General features: G+C 36.2%; 1 protein-coding gene across 1 annotated transcript in view; it reads right to left on the bottom strand.

Annotated features, from left to right (window-relative positions):
* Nucleotides 1–21,088, bottom strand: part of MED23 (mediator complex subunit 23) — a 42,447-nt gene that overhangs the window by 9,096 nt on the left and 12,263 nt on the right. The window contains exons 11-22 of the mRNA XM_060029949.1: nucleotides 16,098–16,298; nucleotides 13,160–13,303; nucleotides 11,376–11,521; nucleotides 10,179–10,424; nucleotides 8,440–8,582; nucleotides 7,122–7,296; nucleotides 6,281–6,444; nucleotides 3,653–3,777; nucleotides 2,408–2,613; nucleotides 2,139–2,319; nucleotides 1,013–1,183; nucleotides 357–573 (exon numbers count right to left, since the gene is read on the bottom strand). Coding sequence (XP_059885932.1) covers nucleotides 357–573; nucleotides 1,013–1,183; nucleotides 2,139–2,319; nucleotides 2,408–2,613; nucleotides 3,653–3,777; nucleotides 6,281–6,444; nucleotides 7,122–7,296; nucleotides 8,440–8,582; nucleotides 10,179–10,424; nucleotides 11,376–11,521; nucleotides 13,160–13,303; nucleotides 16,098–16,298 — 2,119 coding nt within the window. The remainder of the gene's footprint in view (nucleotides 1–356; nucleotides 574–1,012; nucleotides 1,184–2,138; nucleotides 2,320–2,407; nucleotides 2,614–3,652; nucleotides 3,778–6,280; nucleotides 6,445–7,121; nucleotides 7,297–8,439; nucleotides 8,583–10,178; nucleotides 10,425–11,375; nucleotides 11,522–13,159; nucleotides 13,304–16,097; nucleotides 16,299–21,088) is intronic.

The following is a 21,088-nucleotide window of genomic DNA, read 5'->3' as shown; positions in this document are numbered from 1 at the left end:
TAGTTCAAACACTATCCATCCAAGAAGCCTGCCAAGATCTGTTTAGCTCATAGTAACATTAGTCTGTTCTGAACTCATACTTCCCTCCTATACTGATTTGGTAATTAATCACACAATATATAAAATAAGGGATCTCTAGTATATTACTTTTTTTTTGGCTATGATTTAACTATTGATATTTTTATGTTTTCTATTTTATACTTCATGGCATCATCACATAGCACTGCCCCTCAAAAACATTTTTATTAAAAATTATTAAAATAAAACCTTTAGAACTACTATTACCCAAATGGTCATGCCCAGTTTAGTTTTGTCTATAGAGCTATTAGATGGAATTAAAATTTGAAAAAGCTCACCATGAAATTTATATAAGCCTCCCAGGTGATCTAGTAGAGTCTCCAATGACTTGGATACTGGGAGCAACTCTAAAAATCTGTGGATTACTATATCAAATACTGGAAGGAAACGGAGACACACATTTCCAAAATAGATGGGTAGATACGGAGACTGGATCGGCACAGGAGGATCGACCTGCTCTGCCAGGCCCTCAAAATAGAGCTTCTCCGGGTATTTCTGTGGAAGTGAGGAAATGGTAAATGTTTATGGGATCTTTTGTAATTTTCTTAAAAAAGGAGCTAAATAAACCTGTCATTTTTCGAAGAGTATGAAACTGTGTTTGTTCCTGCAATGCAATGAAATCTAGAGTCCTTTACTCACCAAAAATCTCTATTATCCCAAAGATATACCAAAAGAGATTTACATATGAAAGGATTGGTAATAACGCTTTTCATTTTGTATTGTAAGTACCCATGTCTACTAAAACTGTAGTTTCAATTTATTCTTAACATTAGAGATACTCTAGAACCTTGAGAAAGTTTAGGGAGCTAATTCACTTCTATACAGACCAGAGAGAAAAGAGCAGAGCTGCAGAGAAAACAGCCAAGTCAATTAGCCAAATACCTAAAGTTTGGCCTTAAAAGGGATTAACTGAAGCACTAATTTTAATTAGTACCTTGTGATAATTCATGTGCTTGGTGTGCCAGTCATTCTGTAGCCAGTGTTCTGGGGAATTTTCCTTCACAAAGTCACTTACTCGATTTCTAAAATCATTTGGTTTGAGCAACAGCAACTGAATTATGAAGTAACAAACCTGGGCTTCATTCCCTTCATGACTACGCATGGCCTTTGGAGAAGAACAGAAAAATTAAATGAAAATGCCCAACCTGTGCGAAAGCATGGCTCTAAAGAGTCTAAATTTGAAAACAGTAAAACTCACGATTGTTAGAATTTCATTATATGTCTAGTCTACCCCAAAACAACTGTTCAGCATTCCTCCAACATATCTGACCCTTTCTTGCCTATTTTTGGCTCTCACCTAGAATGTCCATCTTTATTTTTTGAAATTTAACCTACCTTTTAAGATCCACCACCTAGGTAGATGTAATCTCTCATTGTTGTCTGGCAATATTTTCCCTACACCTCTAACTTATCCTTTTATTTTACTGATTTATAAACTTACCTTATGTCCCTTACTAGACTATAACCATCTTTATATCTATGCTCTACAGCTAAGAGGTAAATGTTAACCACTTAAGCTCCCTAAATATCACCACTATAGTATTAAAAAAAAATGTAGCATTGTCCAGCCTGGTTCAGTGATTTTTCTTAAAATTTGGCCTGAAATAGACATCAGAATCAGGAGAAAAAACTGCTTGGGGAACACTGGGTGGCTATAAGAAACACTCAGTTATGACTATGGCTACCAAAGTATACAGAAATGGTTATAAGTACTGAAAAAAGATTCAGTGACCTTTTACTACTTCCTGCCTCTAGTAGGAGCCTTTGAGAATCAACTCAGGGCATTACAAGGCCAGGACCACATCTGTCTTATTTACTTCTATACCTTCTGTGCATATGACACAGTAGATATTCAGTACATGCTTACTGAATGAATGAAGAAATTGGGGAATCTCTAGTTCCTTAGGGAATTGATAGCAATATTTGTTTTACAGTATAAATTTATTAAATCCTTAGAAACAACACAGAACAGATCAGCACAAGATCCATTAGCCATACACATCGATCCAAAAGAGAATGGGACTGCTTAGAAATCTGTTCTTAAGTAAATGTATTCTTACCAGGCAGAGAATTAATCTGTCCAATGTAACGATGTTGTACTTCCATACCATGTCATTAAGAATTTCAATGCATTTGTTGAGTTGCTGACCCCCAGCTGATGTAGAGAACTCATATACCAGGAAATCTGCAAATGTTCTCACATGGACTACCAAGGCCCTAGCTCCAATTCTCTCTAACACTCTGGAAAGCAGAGAGTAAAACATAAATTGCATTGCTGTAGGGTATAATGGATTGCCAAATGGAATGCAGATCCAGGTTTCTGGCTTACCTATAGCCAATCTGATTAATATGATCTGTTTCCAGGAGCATTTTCCAGAGAAGACAAAGGAAGAGAGGAGGAGAGCGTTGTGCAGAAAAGTGGGTAATGATGTCATTTTCATTCGTCATTGACTTCCACTTCCTATACTCCTCCTCCACGTTTTTTTTCAGATTAAAACGGCTTTCCTGAGGTACATTATTTTGTTTAAAGAATGCCTACAAGGAAGAACAGAAGTTTATTTCAATGGTTGTAGTAAAAAGGGCTATGGCTACAGAGTCAAGAAACCAGCTCCAGGCTTGACTCTAACACTAATAAATTCCAGGTCACCTCAAGCAGCTCAGTAATCAAGGCCTGAATTTCTATACTGGGAAAATACAAAGGCTTGATTGGATTATCTGTAAGATTTCTTTCCTAGATTTTCTAAACAGAAATTCCAAGCAAGCCTGAATTTCAAACTTTCTTCAATCATCTGTTGATACTTCTGTTCATCTTTGGGAAAAAAAAAGGAAAAGAAAAAGAAATTTAAGTACTCTTTGGTTACATATCTTAGTATATCTATAAGGAAAATCCATTATACTAGCCGAGTGATTCTCAGAGTATGGTCCCCAGACCATCCGTATCAGTGTTACCTGGGACCTGTAAGAAACGCAAATTCTCAGGCCTTATCCCAGACCTACTGAATCAGGAGCTCCGCAGCTGGGGTCCAGCAATCTTTAAACAAGCCCTCCAGGTGATTCTGATAAGTTTGAAAAGACCTACCGTTCCAGCCCTATTAAAAGTTACAGAAAACAGATGTTCATTATGCCTAAAATTTTCTCTGCGAAGTGGAAGACAGATGAGGTTTTCCTTTCTCCATATTATAAAAGCCAAGTTTATAGTTTTCTCTTTGTGTGATTTTAAAAAATCAGTCAAATGTACATGATGTGTATTCTGTGAAGCTCCATTACACTGTATTTCTCCCCATTGCTGTTCTATGAGAATTTTTCAGTTAATGTGTTAAATCTCACAAGATTCTAAAACTGTTCACTAGTAAGATGAAGCCATAACAATTAAATTTTTAGAAACATATCCAGTCCTATAATAAGACAAGGAAAAAACTCAAGAGATTTTGGAAGTAATAGCAAGGATTTACAAAAAAAAGAAATAAAAGCTAATTTTCTCTAGGTATCATCAAAACTCTCTAGAATAACACAGTAAATGGGAAGAATGATTTCATATACTGTAGACTCAATATATAATTCAAGATGAAATTACCTGCAGTGGGCCTGGAAAACAACTAAGGGTGTGTGAAGCCCAATTATGAGGAGTAAAACTCATGATGGTCTGAAGGATGTCTTTACACCAAGTTCCCTGAATTGAATCAGAGCCTGTAAAAAAATCTAAACACAAGCAAACAAATGTAACCCAGATATAAAAGATCATGGCCACAATTCATAAAGGATTTCACAGAGAAGTCACAAGTATGTACACTCAGAGAATTTCACTGCAGTGCATTCACTACTTAACTAGTAATCACATCGGTAAATGTGAACATAACTAGTGAAAAGAAGACAAAAGACATTTGGTATCTTTTTTTTTTTTTTAATTACAGAGCACCAATGATAAAAGATTGGTACAGGCCCATCACGACGGCTCATTTAGTTCACTCTGACAATGAGGTATTAGCACTTTACTGAGCCAAGGAAATAGAATTAATAAAGTACCACATATCTCTTCTGGTGGTTGAAACAGCTATAGACTATAACTCTCTAAACCAAAGAGGTTTATTTAGGTAAAATAAGACAGTTTACAGAAAGGTATTTGAGGTTGCTAAATTCAATAACTATTTCTTTAAAATAGCCATTCTCAAAGTGTGGTCTGTAGACTCTGTGGGTCCCCAGTATCCTTTCAAGGATTTGATGAGGTCAATGCTATTGAAATAATAATAATACTAAGATATCATTGGCCATTTTACTGTGTTGAAATGTGCACTGATGGCACAAAAGCAATGGTGGGTAACACTGCTGGCCCTCAGAACAAATCAAACAGTGGCACCAAACAATACTAACAGCCACTGTAATCTTCACCACAAAACACTCTTAGCAGGAAAAAAAAAAGTGCCATTTCACTTAAGAATATCCTTGATAACGTAGTAAAAAAGATTGTATCTCAGCCCTTAAGTCCATCTATTTGTAATATGCTGTGTGATAAAATGGAAGTACGCATAAGGTGTTCCACCTACACACCAAAGTATGATGGGTATCTTGAGGAAAAATACTTGTGCGATTGAGTACTGGGTCAAATTAGTTCTTTTTTTTCAATGGAATTCCAATTTTACTTGAAAGAACATATAGTTTTCTGGATTTGGGCGTTAGGCAGACATTTTCTTGAAAATTAACAAAGGGAGTCTGTCACTTCAAGAAGAACAAATGACTGCATCTTTTACCAATGATAAAATTTGACCTTTCAAGTGAAAATTAGAATTTTGGAAAACTTATATACACTACCACAAGCCTAATAGTTTTCCAAAACTTAAAGAATTTTTCTAATGAAATCTGTAGTGAGATTAAAAAATGTAATTTTCTTATACTACATAATGAAATGTGTCAACATTTACAAGCTCTATCTACAGAACTCAGCAAACCAATGTTTTCTAAAAAAACAATTCATGAATTTACAAAATATGCATGAACACAAAATCCATTAAATGTACAAAATAGACCAGTGGGTTATAAGGTAACAGAGTACGAAGAGTTCACTGATAGGACTTTGTACTCCATTTAAGAAACTATCAATTTTTCAATTTTGTGTGACATCAAACAATATTCATAATTAGCTGAAAATGCTATTAAAATACTCTTCCCCTTTCCATCTCCTACCTGTGTGAGGCCATTTCCTTTTTACTTACTTCTACTAAAATAACACTTGCAATAGATGAGATGTAGAAGCAAATAAGAGAACCCAGCAATGTTCCTTTACATCAGACATTAAAGAAAGATGCAAAGGGCTTCCCTTGTGGCACACTGGTTAAGCATCTGCCTGCCAATGCAGGGGACATGGGTTTGAGCCCTGGTCTGGAAGGATCCCACATGCCACACAGCAACTAAGCCCGTGTGCCACAACTACTGAGCCTGTGCTCTAGAACCCACGAGCCGCAACTAATGAGCCCACATGCCACAACTACTGAAGCCCAGTGCGCCTGGAGTCTGCTCCGCAACGGGAAGCCACCACAATGAGGGCCGCGCACTGCAACGAAGAGTAGTCCCTGCTCACCACAACTAGAGAAAGCCCGCACACAGCAACAAAGACCCAATGCAGCCAAAAATAAACAAACAAACAAATAAATAAAAGCAGCTCTATAAAAAAAAGAAAGAAAGATGCAAAACATGTAAAACAATGGTACTTCTCACTAAAGTTTTGTTTTGGAGACAACAGGGTTTATTTTTCATAAAAATTACATCATGTATGTTAACATGCAATAGGTTTATTACTGTTATTTTAAAATAAATCAAATATTTAAAAAACTCCTACTTTAATATCTGACAAAGTAAATATCGTATATGTAATCCATATAACAGAAAATCTTTGGGAATTTCAATTATTATTATTATTTTTTAAGAGTATAAAGTGGTCCTGAGACCAAAAAGCTCAGGAACCATGACTTTAAAATGATGTTAGATGACCAAAAACTGATGTTCAACCTAGTTAAAATGGTAGTACACAGAGAAGAATTTACATTAATTACTGAAATGGTGAAGACATCAAAACAACTGGTTTTTTGGAAACAAGTGAGAAGAATCTTCTCAGTAGGTTACCCTCCCCCCTGCCCCTTAGTAGTCAAGAGGGACACAGCACACTCTGACTCATCTGTGTCTGTTGGTAGTGGCTGCATATTCACTGTACCTGTTACGTGAGTTGCTCTAGCTAAGGTCAATATCAAGGCGCGGTTCAGTTCTTCAGATTCCGCTGAAAGCACCGTTTTGGGATCGCTAAGGAAGCGTGTAAACTGTGGCTGTACCTCCGAGCTACCTAATGCTGTTATAAGCCTGAGTGCAGTGCTCTCAACACTGAAAAGTGGGAGAACAAAAACAATCATTAAAAGATTAAGCTGCAGATAACATCTCAGAACTACAGAATTAAATCTAATTCTAGGTTAATCACAACGGGAAAACATGCAAACTATAAATTTCCCTTCTTTGGTTAAAAACAAACAGACAAATGAACTCGTCTTTTGTGTGGGAATGAGCTTTGCTTAATTTGTTTTAAAAGCCCGAGGTGCCAAATTTTACAGCAAAAACCAACTGACATTTTTACACATTTGAAAAAGATAGCTTGTAGCCTGCAGGACTAAAAAATTTCACCCGGATGCACAGCATTTCAAAAAGTACATCCTTTAAAATTTGAAATGTATTTTCACTTAGAGAAAATCAAAATGACGTGATACTTTAACCATAATCTGAAGTATATTTGAATCCAGTATTCTAAAGGGCTTAGAATACAATGTCAAAGGTCTTGGAAGTACTTGTTCTCAGTCCAAAGATCCCTAGGCAAAAATTCAACTATCTTACTAGGTTTCTATTTAAAAACGCTGGACTCTACTTCTTCTATACTGGAAAGAAAACACTCCAGAAGCCCTGGAGTTTTATGACAGTGAATAAAAATACTGTAAGGTAATGGATTAAGTTCCCCATCTCCAACAAAGTTTCTAATAAATCCAAGGAAAGACAGTCTCCAATGAGCTCACCAGAGATGGAGCTGGTTCTGGTTGGTTTGTGCAACTGCAGCCAAAGTATGAAGATGACTCAGGAGCTGAACTCTGTAATGAGGCTGAATGTGGTGCATCCGGTAGCTGAACATCTCAAGAAGCGTGTGCAAGATCCCCCAGGCATGAGACTTGAAAACAGTTGGCAAAAGCTGACCTTGAGGAACAAGACAGTTGAAGGCACCAGTCAGTAACAGCTATGTATTGAAAGATACCTGAAGAAAAGTCACACTGAATAAAATCCATGCAAAGACTCTGATCATGAACACACACACATACAAACATACAGATACACATGCACACATATATACTCATATATTTTCCAAATTTTCTCCATAATTTGTACTTTAATTTTAAGGAAGAAAATCCAGATCCTAATTTTTGGGTTGGCCAAAAAGTTCGTTCGAGTTTTTCTGTTACAAAACGAACTTTCTGGCCAACCCAACAATACCAACTTTGCTTTTTTTTTTCTGGCATTTGACAAATGGTACTCAAGTTCATCTGGAAAGGTAAAATAAGAGCGAGGATATGGAAAAAAATTACTCTAACCTTCCTCACTTCTTTATTTTTATTTAGTTATCTTTTAAATTACTTTCATAACGTTACTGTTCCCAACCTTTTGAAGCATGAGGATCACTTTCTAATACACAAATTGCATCACACCCCCTCCTCCCTGCTAATAAAGTTTAATTTGACTTTCAATTATCTGGAAAAAAGAGTAACCATGGTTAAAATGATACTGTATTAATAAAAAGTTAAAATTACCTCAAATCAGAAAAACACTTCCATAGTAGAAAATATATATTATTTAGAACTGCATAACAACCAACAGACGTCGTACAATGTCTTCTGCAATGCAGGAACACCCCCTGCCTATTGCCAGTCAGACTTGGTACTCATTGCTGCCCCGGGCAAACCAGAAAGAGAGGCAAATGGGACCGCTGGTTTTTATATGAGTACAGGCATCATGTCTGTCCTGCTCACTGCATCCCAAGCACCTAGCACAATTACACGCCCCCCTTTCTTAACCATAACTTTACTTTAAAACATGCATCCCACTCCCTTGACCCTCTGTGAGGGTCTATCCCTCTTTTTTGTTTTATTTTTCTCTGTGAGGTTTATCACCTGACATATTCCATATTTCGATTATTTACATTTTTTGTCTGTCTTCCTCATTTAGCAGGTAATCTCTACGATGGCAGTGATTTCTGTACACTGCTATATCCCTAGCAACTAGAAAAGTATACGTTGAATGAATGGAAGCGTTAATGGTTAAAAACACCAGAAAGTCCTGTCTTACTGATAAATCCTTTGATGCCCAAAGACTCTATTTCCATATAGACCAATAAACGGCTGTATGTTTCCACTAGGGCTGGAGCCAAGGCCACACTGGACTTTGCATGAGCAAGTTTTATCACTCTGGTAGCAATGCTGTGGATGAGGCTGAGGAGAAACAACATATTAAAATAAAAGAAAATAAAAATTCATTACTTTTGACATAAACACAGGAATTATTCTACTTATTGAGAACTTGGTATAAATCTGAACTTAAATATATGAAATGAATCAGCTCTGTTTTAATCATTTAGGTTATACAGGACACACGGTAGTGACGCACTGTACAACCTGAGACTAATTCTGGTTTCCACGCTGCTTTCAATGTGCCTCAGGATCTCTCTGCTCACGGAAAAGCAAAATTTGGGTACAACTCATGTACCCAACTCAAAATCTGGGTACATGCTCGAATGGTTTTAGGCTGTTTCTTTTTCAAATATGTAACTAAAACCATTTAAGAAATTAACTTTTGTTACAGAATTACTTAACAAATCACTGGTAAGACCCAAATATTAGGTACTAAAGGGACTTTCCTCAATTTTGTCACATATGCCAGTAAAGCGCTTGTATAATTCTAGCACAATGTTAACCATTTGAAAAAGAGCATGTTTTTTCTAGAATCAATGACCCCCCACCTGGAGGTCCACACATACATTCTCTTTGACCTAGGCAGTGTTTGAAGTTTGAGCCAACACTTAATGGTTGAGAGTCTAGAAATAAAAGCCCTTTCCAAAAAAAACAAGAACTAGATACACTAATGTTCATTCTTACATTGCAGAAATTAGCACAAGTGGCAGCACCATTAAGTTGAGCCCCTCCCGCTCCAGTCAGCCTCAACCCCTCTATACACGCAGGCTTCCGTGCACACTATTACCTGACTCGCCTTCACGCAGCCCCAGGCAGGCATCGCTCACTTACATTATCAGCTTGGCTCCTGTGGGCACTTGAGGTTCTAGAATCACACCCAACACAGCCCTTTCTGTCTTTTAGAAACCATAAATGTCAATTCTAAAAGCACTCTTATGTACAGTCAACATAGGAAAGATATTACAGTTTTTGCATCCCTGGACTCAGCAATTCTACTTCCAGCAAATTATTTGATAAAAATGGAATTATGGATAGGTGCAAAGACAGCCAGAAAGATAATCTTCATAGCCATCTTTATAACCCTGAGACACTGCAATCTCAGTATCCAACTACGTGGAACTGACTGAAGAATCATACATAGACACACAAAAGACTTCTTTGTAGCAATTAAAACAGATGTTCCTGAAGAGCACTAGACTAAAAACATGTTTAATTAAAAAAAAAAACCAAAAAACAGGTGTGTAATAGATTATATGAGAAAAAGGTGGTTATAAAATAGTACTGTAGTTAAGAACACATTTTGAAAAAACAAAAATACCCCCTATAAATTCATATATTTATACATAGAAAAAAGACTCAAAACATATATATAAATATAATTTTACAATGCTTATTTCTTACGGAGGGATTATAGCAATTATTTTCATTTTCTTTGGGTTTATTTGTATATTCTAGAATTCCTATAATAAACAATACCATTTTTGTAATAAAATAAACCTAAAGGTTTTTTAAAATATACCTGGCCATAAAATATACACACATAATCATGAAATCAAGTCTTTGCTGCGCTGATATCAATTCCCTGGCATAGGACGAAATAAATAAGAAAGAACATACCTCATTTTGGCATGAACTGTCAGTGAATCCAGGAGGTTCATTGGTAAGGGAGTAATAGATCCTGAAGCCAAACAGCTCGTTCCAGGAAGAGGTATCCTCATAATTCCATTTCCATAAATAGTTTCTACCAGAGCTCCCATGGGTAATGTAAAACATTCTGAATTTGTAGAGTATGCATTACACAGCAGGGCGATCTTATAGTCATTCATCTGTAAACTTTTATTTCTAAGACTCTGCTGTAGGAACCTAAAATTTCAAGTTCCATTCAACAGAAAAAAAATGCAAATAATTTCTAGAAAGGTAATTTGCATTTCTAAAAAAGTTTAATTTCATGCAACTATCTATTTATTCCTATAGGTATTATAGTTTCTGCCCAAAACATAGTGTTAACACATATAAAAGACTAAGAAGCATTTCAGAAAGAATGTAATGATAAGTGAACACTGAATGGTTGTTAAGTATGTACTATATATACTGTACAAAGATTCAGATAATGAAGAAATAACTCACAGATTCATGAACTAGTCTTCTACTTATCTATTTGCTTAAGTACAATAATATACCTTCATTACGGATGTCACTAAGAAAAAATGGTTAAGGGTTACCTCATAAAATGAAAGCCAAATGAAATGTGAAGTCTGACTACCCTACAGTCTCCTATGAAGAGACCTGACAGTCCTTTTCAGAAGTTCAGCTATTCCTAACACCCTTGACGGAAGCCCAGTCCTATCTAAAAGAGGGCATCTTCTTTGAGTAATCGCAGCTTTGGAAATGATGTAAGGGAGCATGCCAGCCAGATCAGCTCAAGCAATCCTGGCAGCCCAGGGAGTGAAAGATATCCCAGTCAGGTCATGCTCAAGTTCCAAGTACTTAAACAATTTTGAAACATTTTCACATAGTTTTGGAAATTAAGTATTTTAACTAAGGTAAAACATGTAAAAGCGTAGACCTGAAAATTAAAAAAAAAAAAATATATCTCCACATACATATAAACAGGCTTGGTTAATCTTCTAGTTGCTTTCTGCTGCAACTGATCAGGTTCCCTTAGTTATAACGTACACATTAAATATTTACCCTTACCTCTAGTGGATGTGGGAAGATTTCCATACTTCACATAAATACTGAGACCAATATTAGTCTACAACCCACTATTTATTAAATTAAAAAAAATGAACTGTCAAGCTACAAACAACTTACTCATGGTGAAGCTTTAGGGAATGAGGTATTGGAATCTGTAGCTTGGAGTTGTCATTTTGGGCTTTTCTATTGAGGTGAATCCAAATGCAGGTCATTGCAAAGGCATGAGTTGACTGGGGTTTGTTAATGTCAGGAACTGGGATAAACTAGAAAAGAACAAATTAAATATAAGAAAGAGTAGAATTAACTAATTATATATATTTTAGTAATCCATTTCTGCTGTATCTCATAATTTAGCTCCAACTGTCCTTTGTTCAATAACACAAATCAGAAGATCTAACAGCTATCAAATATTGAAACTACTACAAGATTGTTTTTACTTGCCAAGAAAATAACTGAAATCCACAGGTGCTTAGTCAAGCTTTTCCTACTGCCACAAAGCATTCATAATCATTAAATTTTTATTCTTGGACGCCCCTGGTGGCGCAGTGGTTAAGAATCTGCCTGCCAGTGCAGGAGACCCGGGTTTGAGCCCTGGTCCAGCAAGAACCCACATGCCACGGAGCAACTAAGCCCGTGTGCCACAACTACTGAGCCTGCACTCTAGAGACCGCGAGACACAACTACTGAAGCCCGCATGCCTAGAGCCCGTGCTCCACAGCAAGAGAAGCCACCGCAACGAGAAGCCTGCGCACTGCAACGAAGTGGAGCCCCCGCTCGCCACAACTAGAGAAAGCCCGCGTGCAGCAATGAAGACCCAATGAAGCCAAAAATAAATAATCAAATAAATTTATTAAAAAAAGTTTTATTCTTTAAAAATTAAACACATCATTATGAAAAAAATTAATCACATCATTATCTTACTGAGTGTGATAAATATGAATACAGAGTTTCTAAAAGTCACATATATGCTTTCCAAGAACATATAAGAGACATGCAATCTAAATGAGTAACATAAAACATATTGTTTATTGATGGGTGAAATGACACGGATGTCTGGAATTTGCTTTAAAATCATCGGCATTAATCAAAAAGATGAGGAAAGAAGATGAAATAAGAATATTTCTTGGACTTCCCTGGTGGCACAGTGGTTAAGAATCCACCTGCCATTGCAGAGGACATGGGTTTGATCCCTGGTCTGGGAAGATCCCACATGCTGCAGAGCAAATAAGCTCGCGTGCTGCAACTATTGAAGCCTGTGCACCTAGAGCCTGTGCTCTGCAGCAAAGAGAAGCCACTGCAATGAGAAGTCCACACACAGCAATGAAGACCCAATGCAGCCAAAAAAAAAAAAAATTCTTGGTGGTGGGACAGGAGTGTCTTTTTCTATTTACTCTACATTTTTTGTGCATTTAAAAATTTCCATAATAAAATGTTTCTAAAAAATGACAATCATCAATATATACCATATTTTACTCAAATACCTTACATAATAAAACACTAGTGTGACACACTCAATTGGCAAACAACCAAAAAACCATATTAACAGATACTGATATTATGTGGTCATTCAACTGTGTATAGATTAAAACAGTTTCATGCTTTTAAAAATTGTAACCCTGTTTAGAAGGTAGAGAAAGAGCTTGTCATACTAGATGTTCAACTGTGATTTAAGATAAACTTCAAAAATAATCTTGTTCAATTTCGTCACTTTATACAGGAGTAAACTAATGTCAAGAAAAACCGAATGTCTATCCCATGATCACAGCAATCACAAAAACTGGGAAAAGAACCGTGTTTCCAGCTTTCAAGTCCAGTGCTCTTTTCACAAAATCACACTAAAATCCTTAAACATAAATTAGACATAATTCTAATCACATTGTTAACTATTTAGTAAAACTTACTTCTTTTTCTGGGTACAGAAGGTCAAAGAGCTTCATGACAGGGAGAAAATCAGCTAGTGCATTTTTCTGAATACTTCCAGAAATGAATTGCAAGAGAACCCACATCAGATGATCTCTGCCTTTAATCAGTCCTCGCCCTGCTAACTGTAAAAAATGTTTAAATACAAATCTACACAGCCAGTTAAAGAAACAGATACAGTAAAGTTTAAAGAAAAAAGAAAGAGAGAGAAACCTTGTTCTCAGAAAGTTAGCATCTTTTTTTTTTAAACATCTTTATTGGAGTATAATTGCTTTACAATGGTGTGTTAGTTTCTGCTTTATAACCAAGTGAATCAGTTATACATATACATATGTTCCCATATCTCTTCCCTCTTGCGCCTCCCTCCCTCCCACCCTCCCTAGCCCACCCCTCCAGGCGGTCACAAAGCACCGAGCTGATTTCCCTGAGCCATGCGGCTGCTTCCCACTAGCTATCTACCTTACGTTTGGTAGTGTATATATGTTCATGCCTCTCTCTCGCTTTGTCACAGCTTACCCTTCCCCTTACCTATATCCTCAAGTCCATTCTCTAGTAGGTCTGTGTCTTTATTCCTGTCTTACCCCTAGGCTCTTCACGACATTTTTTTTTCTTAAATTCCATATATATGTGTTAGCATACGGTATTTGTCTTTCTCTTTCTGACTTACTTCACTCTGTATGACAGACTCTGGGTCTATCCACCTCATTACAAATAGCTCAATTTCATTCTTTTTATGGCTGAGTAATATTCCATTGTATATATGCGCCACATCTTTATCCATTCATCCGATGATGGACACTTAGGTTGTTTCCATCTCTGGGCTATTGTAAATAAAGCTGCAATGAACATTTTGGTACATGACTCTTTTTGAATTATGGTTTTCTTAGGGTACATGCCCAGTAGTGGGATTGCTGGGTCATATGGTAGTTCTATTTGTAGTTTTTTAAGGAAGCTCCATACTGTTCTCCATAGTGGCTGTACCAATTTACATTCCCACCAACAGTGCAAGAGGGTTCCCTTTTTCCACACCCTCTCCAGCATTTATTGTTTCTAGATTTTTTGATGATGGCCATTCTGACTGGTGTGAGATGATATCTCATTGTAGTTTTGATTTGCATTTCTCTAATGATTAATGATGTTGAGCATTCTTTCATGTGTTTGTTGGCAGTCTGTATATCTTCTTTGGAGAAATGTCTATTTAGGTCTTCTGCCCATTTTTGGATTGGGTTGTTTTTTTGTTATTGAGCTGCATGAGCTGCTTATACATTTTGGAGATTAATCCTTTGTCAGTTGCTTCATTTGCAAATATTTTCTCCCATTCTGAGGGTTGTCTTTTGGTCTTGTTTATGGTTCCCTTTGCTGTGCAAAAGCTTTGAAGTTTCATTAGGTCCCATTTGTCTATTTTTGTTTTTATTTCCATTTCTCTAGTAGGTGGGTCAGAAAGGATCTTGCTGTGATTTATAACATCTAACTTTTACATTTACTAATTACTTTTTCTCCACTCAAGGCACACCCAGCAAAGCCTTTTAAATTATTTTAATATTATATGTTTTCTCCCTGACCTCCAAAACAACTATGCGTATCAAAAATTAAATGTTTTAAAACATGATTAAGTCGATAATGTATGCATGAGAATCAAGTTTAATTTTGGAATATTACGAAAAATATTTCATCAAAACACGAGTACTTTATTATACCAAAAGGATGAAATTTATTGTTTTTACTCCTCAAGGACTGGTTATCCAACACAACTGGTTTCCTGTAGATTATAACAGAAACCAGTGGTGGTGATTGGGGTGGTGGGGAAGTGGCGGTTGAAAGGATTTTAACAACTCTTATGAAAATATTTCCCCCAAATAATCTAGATTATTAAGATGTTATAGATACAACAACACTATTTTATTCCCATTCAATGTGTCCAAAGCCTTAGGCCTAAAACCAACCCTTTCCACAACTTACTCTTCCACTCGTATTCCCTGTTTCGGATTCATTGTTCTACTCTTTCATTCACCTGTCTAAGCAGAAACCAGTGAGTGATCCTAGATTCCTGTTACTCCCTGTCACCTATCGTCACCAAGTCGTATTCACCTCCCAGCATACCGGGTTTCTGGCTCCTCCTCTCTGTCCTGGTTTAGGTCTTCAGCATCTCTCACCCGGACCACTGCAACAGCTCTCTTACTAATTTCTTTGCTTCTGATTTTGGCTCCATCCATCTCTACATCACTGTCTTCCTACATGTGGTCATTAGCAGTAATTTTTCCAACTTGTATATGATGATGTCATTCCCTTCCTCATTTGCTTCCCAAAGTAAGTTTAACTCAGAACAAACACAGGGTCATATAAAGTTCTCCATGTCTGGCCTTACCTTCCTGCTTTCTTCATCTCACCAACACTTTCCCTTTTACATTTTTCTTTCCAGCTATCACACACTTTTGTCCCTTTCCAAATGACCATCTTATTGTTATGGAAACACTTTCCTATCTTTTCCTCTTGGCAAATTTCTACTTGCCTTTCAAATAATAGTTTCAAGATCCCTTTGAGAAAGCCATTCCTGATGTCTTTAATAGGGACTATTCTCTCATTCCTATCACAAGGAAACATGCTTCCATTATGTGAACTATAATATTATAATCAAATTGTTTATACCTATATCTTCCCACCGGTAAAGAGCTCTTTGAGGGTACTATACTAGTGCCTTTTCATTTTGTATCTCCTGGTCCTTGCACTGTGAATATGTGGAATGAATAAGTGAATGCAGTTTTTATGGTGACCAGAAAATGAGAAGTTAAGAAATCATAAAGGCACTGAACAAAACAGAAATCAGAGCTCGGAACTTCTGTTCACTAGGTAACATCCACACCAGTCTAAAACATACTAATCAACAGGTAAAGTGGCTCTGACAAAGGGTGTGGTACTTACCTTCTGATGAAGAGAAAGGACCATATGTGGAAAACTTGCAAACTGGAAAAGCACAAAGAAAATGAGCTGACTCGAGAGATGCTGCCAGAGGAGTTGGCTTGTTCCCCCGTCATCAAACTTCTCCTCAGTCTCCGATCGCTCCATGGCATAAACCACCAGATCCACCAACTGGTCCTCCAGCACAGGGCAGCGCTGCTTGTGCTGTAGGGCAGAGATTAAATACAGTATTCCAAAAGCCTCCCGGTTAGTTTCAGAAGTTACCAGTTTATGGGCATTAATCGTAACAAGAGGCTGAGAAGCATGGAATGAAGTTGAACTTAGAAAGTTAAGGTTAGATTTAGTCTGTTAAAGCTGCATCATGTTACATTATCATAGAGGACGAGTATCATAAAAAATTATCTTTCAGGTCTCACACAAAACAGCCTTCCCATTAACTTTTGACTTTCACTATAGACATCATTGTTCCAATATGACAAAGGGCACTACACAGTAGAAAATTTTGTTATTTATTTTTTGAACAAAGATCATTTAAAAGACAAACGAAATGGGGATAACAGTATTAAGTTTGCAATCTAGCTCAAAATATGAAAACCCTGGATTTCCAGGAATTAAATACTATGACAGGAGAGCAAACAAAGCAGTGTGTGATCTATTTATTTAAAAGTAATCACCACATGTTTACACTAACTTTATATACAGAGGTATATCTAAATAGCTTCCAGATTACTCAATGTCTATTTTTCAACGTGTGGTATTGATCTGATACTGAAAGGAAAACTTCCTCTACAAAAAAAAAAAACTTGATCTCAAAGTTAAATCTCTGCTCTTCCCTCTTAGAAGCCAAACATAATGCAGCTTTAATTTTAAATTAGACTATTTTAAAAATCTAAAACAAGAAAAAGAATTGAGTTTAAACACTAAAAATGAAAATGCAACTTCCCTTTCTAGAGGCAAAAAGATTTATGCTTTTTTAAAAAATGTACTTTTACCAAAAGAAATATGTTAAGCCATATTTTAAGCCATTTTTATACTTTTAATAAAATGTTATATGACTCAATTGCCAGGCAGTTGGAAGCATTTCTAATGAATACAATACTAACATAGATGCTTTCCCTATAAACTTTAGATGTGATTATTAGTCTTTTGCCATGAAAAAGGGATATGATTTCCTTAAATTTAGGGGAAAAATGCAAAATGGGGACAAATTTGGAAAAAAACAAAACATAATGAAGAGCATCCCCTCTTTTGCATGCTTTCTGCCAGCTCCAAACTTGTAAAGCTCCAATATAGCTGCACTTTCTTAAAGCATGCAAATAAAACAAACATCTATCCAAAACAGTAAGCATCAATGGTTGTTTCATATTTTTTCCAAAAACACAATGCCATGATCACAGTTCAATCACATTACAGGTTTACGAAGAGCAATATTAACACCACCAGTTGGGACTACAGTACTTTTCCTCCAAATGTAATTATCATTATGAAGCAGAGCAAAGTGCAACAGACAACACTACAAACTATTTCTTAAATCAGCATGCACAACTACTGTGTACAGGGCTTGAAATTCACTAGTTCTGCCAACCACCAACAACCTAAGAAATGTGTCAGACAACACAAATTTAGAGCGAGATCATTCAAAGTATACAAGAGTCAGAAAAATTTGTGAAAAGAAGTAAAGCCAGAATTTCCAGTAGGAATTTTTCTTCAGTGATGGGAATGTGCTGCTAGTTGGAAACTAACCAATTTGTCATCTATTCCTCCATCCATGATGGTCTTCCATCAGTCTGCTTCAGGAAAAAAGAATAAACTAAACAAAATTGGTGTTTAGCACCTGGGTCGTTTTTGAGTTTCCCTTATTAGTATTAGCTATTTGTTTCAGAGAACTGGATTTTTACCTACATATTTTTAGGACTGCAGTGATTGATGGTCATATAGTTAATGATTTAGAGGAAAACCAAAAATATTAAGATTTTGGCAAAGTAAGAACAACTAGGAAATTTACAGTCAAAGCTGATAAGCTTTCAGTACATACCATGACTCAAGACTACCCCCAGATTTTCTGTTAACATTAAATCAGTCAGGAATCTCTACGGCACCAAATGCACTGGTTGGTCTGAGGGTAGCAGAACATCTATCAGAATGAACTCTATATTTCCCGGATGTTTTTGGTTAAATCCAAGGATAGTTCTCACACCAAGTTTAGGGATAGCTTACACATGTTCTTTTTTACTTGCCAATTTTAATAATACCAAAAAAAAAAAAAAAAAAAGGAAAAATCTGGAATATAAAATGATCTGTGCTACTAACTACTTTAGAATAAGTTTTGCTTTAGTTTTCAACTGCTAAAAGATAATTACATTAAAATTAAGATTCTCCACCACATAAATTTTATAAAGTGGAAGAAATGAAAATTCGTAAATCAGTTTAATGACCTGTGAATAAAGGCTAATTATCAGTCACAGGGTGTGATAATTCTGGTAGCCAATGGATGCTATGTCTATTCACAACTTGCTGAAAGCTTTCATAAATTTAAGTCTTAAGATATAGGCATACAAATTGAATTAGTTTACATCATATGTATATGTATGTTTAGTTAAAGCCTGTGTTAACAGTAACAATCTAAATTCAGTATTTTAACAATGCAATTTCTGCATAACAGCTCAAACTGTATCGGAAATTTGTATTAAATTTTCAGTTTTCGTAAATGCTGAAAATCAGGCACAAGGAATTAACAGAAACATTAACATTAAGCCCCACCCATGCCCCTGATTTTTTCCCACCACTATTTAAAATGGCAAATGATAATGCTTTCCGTCTTAGTAAGCATATCCTATATTAAGTGGCCCCTGACATTTTCATATAAGTTTTGGTACTGCTTATGTGGTGCAATTTTAACATATTGTACTTAGGTGGGCGTAAGTTAACTTAAAATCATTATTTCAGTGCCAGAAATCAATTTTAAAGCAGTATCTATTTAGGACAGGTTGGGAAGAAAAATCCCATTGTATGTCATTTATCATATTCTCTACCAATCAGAACTGGAGTCCCATGCCAGTTAGTACCACGTTCAATGGTGCCTTTTAAGGATAAACTGAGTGATCAGTCTAGTACTTCACTGTCTCAGGGTAGCCAGAGTTCATATACCACCACAAAAGAGCTTGAGGAGTGAATCTGTTTTGTAATGCTCTTATTCAGTACAAAGAATACAAACTCTTGTGCAAATACACAAAACAGGATTCTTACACTGTGAACACTACCTTGCTGGTCACAGAACTGGGCTATTTATGACCTTCTGAATGCAACCCATTTTAGGATAAAATACCATAGCCCAATTCCTACTGGAAAATGCAATATGGACAGCTCTTAAAAGGTTTCAAAGCTTTAAGTAAATTATTGCATTGCTAGAGAGAGGACAAGAAAGTATAGTGCAGGATATAGTTCTGTAATGATAAAAGATGTGATGAGATAACTTGTTTATTTTTAATCATATGCTTCTTATACAGTGTGCTCTCATTTTCTACCCTACTCTCCAGGTGGTAAAAATAATATATCAAGTCAATGCAGCATATATCTTACAAGTGCGCTCACTACAGTTTTCTCCCAAAACAATTAATGATGAATTGTGAACTTTTGACAATGTTTACACTACAGTGAGATCAATATTAATAATGTTCTGTCAGCATTTCCATTATAAACTTTATTTTTTACGGATTTATGTCTTAGTCATAAACTTTTTTTAGGTTGAAACTTGTTACTGAAAGGATCAGATCAGAAACACCCTTCTCTAAATTTTGTCAGTTTCTAGTTTGAGACGAGCTGCCCCCAAAAGCAAAAAGCTAAGGATGGCTAAGGATATCTGGGGGAAGGTACTTGCAGCTCAAATGACCATGGGTACATTTATTCATCAAACTGCAAAAAGAAACTGAGTCAAGTATGCCTTAAAGTGCACTGCAAAAATTAGTTTTAAGACATAGCATGAAGCATTCTTTCAAGGTTCACTGAATACTTACCTCTAACTCAAGTGAAAGCTGATCAGAGTTAAAGACTTGGTGTTTAAGATGTTACATTGACAGGTTATGTGAGGTTAACTGTCAGATACTGTGGGGTGAAGCAGTTTCAGTTTCACATGAACAAAGGCTTGTCCAAACAAGGAGACTTGGTAAATTTTTCAGAAGAAAAAACTTAAAATAATAAAAGAGATACTGCTACTAGGGTGAGGTTTGGCATGCAAAGTTTCAACACTGAGCAAGTTTTATGGCCAAGCTATATGTCCTTAAAAATAGGGCTTTATAAATGGAAGCACTGGCACAACCTTCACTATAGTATTGCAAACAGCAACGCTATTTTATATAACCTAGACAAGAATGTCTTTTTAAAATCAAAAAGCTGGTCTATTTTAATATGTTGGGCTCAAAAATTTTTAACAAAAATGAGAACCACTATTTTGCTTAAAATCTCAAAGGTGAAAAGTCCTGGAACAGACTTGGGACTGTATAAGAGTTTGGTTTATAAAGTTTGGCCATTTCGTGTTCCTCCTGCCACAGGTGGACTTCAGCTGCGAGGCGCTCACTGCAGGAGGAGGACACTTCTGGCAAAGACTGACAAAGAAGGGTGTTTGTCAAGCAGGTGTGGGGTCACCTAAGAGTGTGACATTTCTTAGTCAATCTCCATGTTTCCAAAAAAACTTCCCCATGTAAAGCGTACCACTCCAACTTTTAAAAGTAACATATCTCTGTTAAAGTGCTTTTGTTCTCTTTTCTGTTTTGTTTTTAATTTGTTTTTGTTTTTAGGCAAAGCAACATAAGTATTTTTATTGATGTTGTTGTTTGTTTATGTTTTAATAGTCTGGAAAGATAAAGGCCACCACAAATCTTTCCATCTCTGAAAATTCCACCAGGCTAGCTTTAGCCCTAAAGTATGAAAAACAGTAAAATGGAGTGGGAAGGAAAAACAACCCATCAAAAAAGTGACAGGCTTTATCATGTGCCAGG

Source organism: Delphinus delphis, chromosome 14, assembly GCF_949987515.2.
Source record: "Delphinus delphis chromosome 14, mDelDel1.2, whole genome shotgun sequence".
Classification (NCBI taxonomy): Eukaryota; Metazoa; Chordata; class Mammalia; order Artiodactyla; family Delphinidae; genus Delphinus; species Delphinus delphis.
This window is presented reverse-complemented; position numbering and strand designations above follow the sequence as displayed.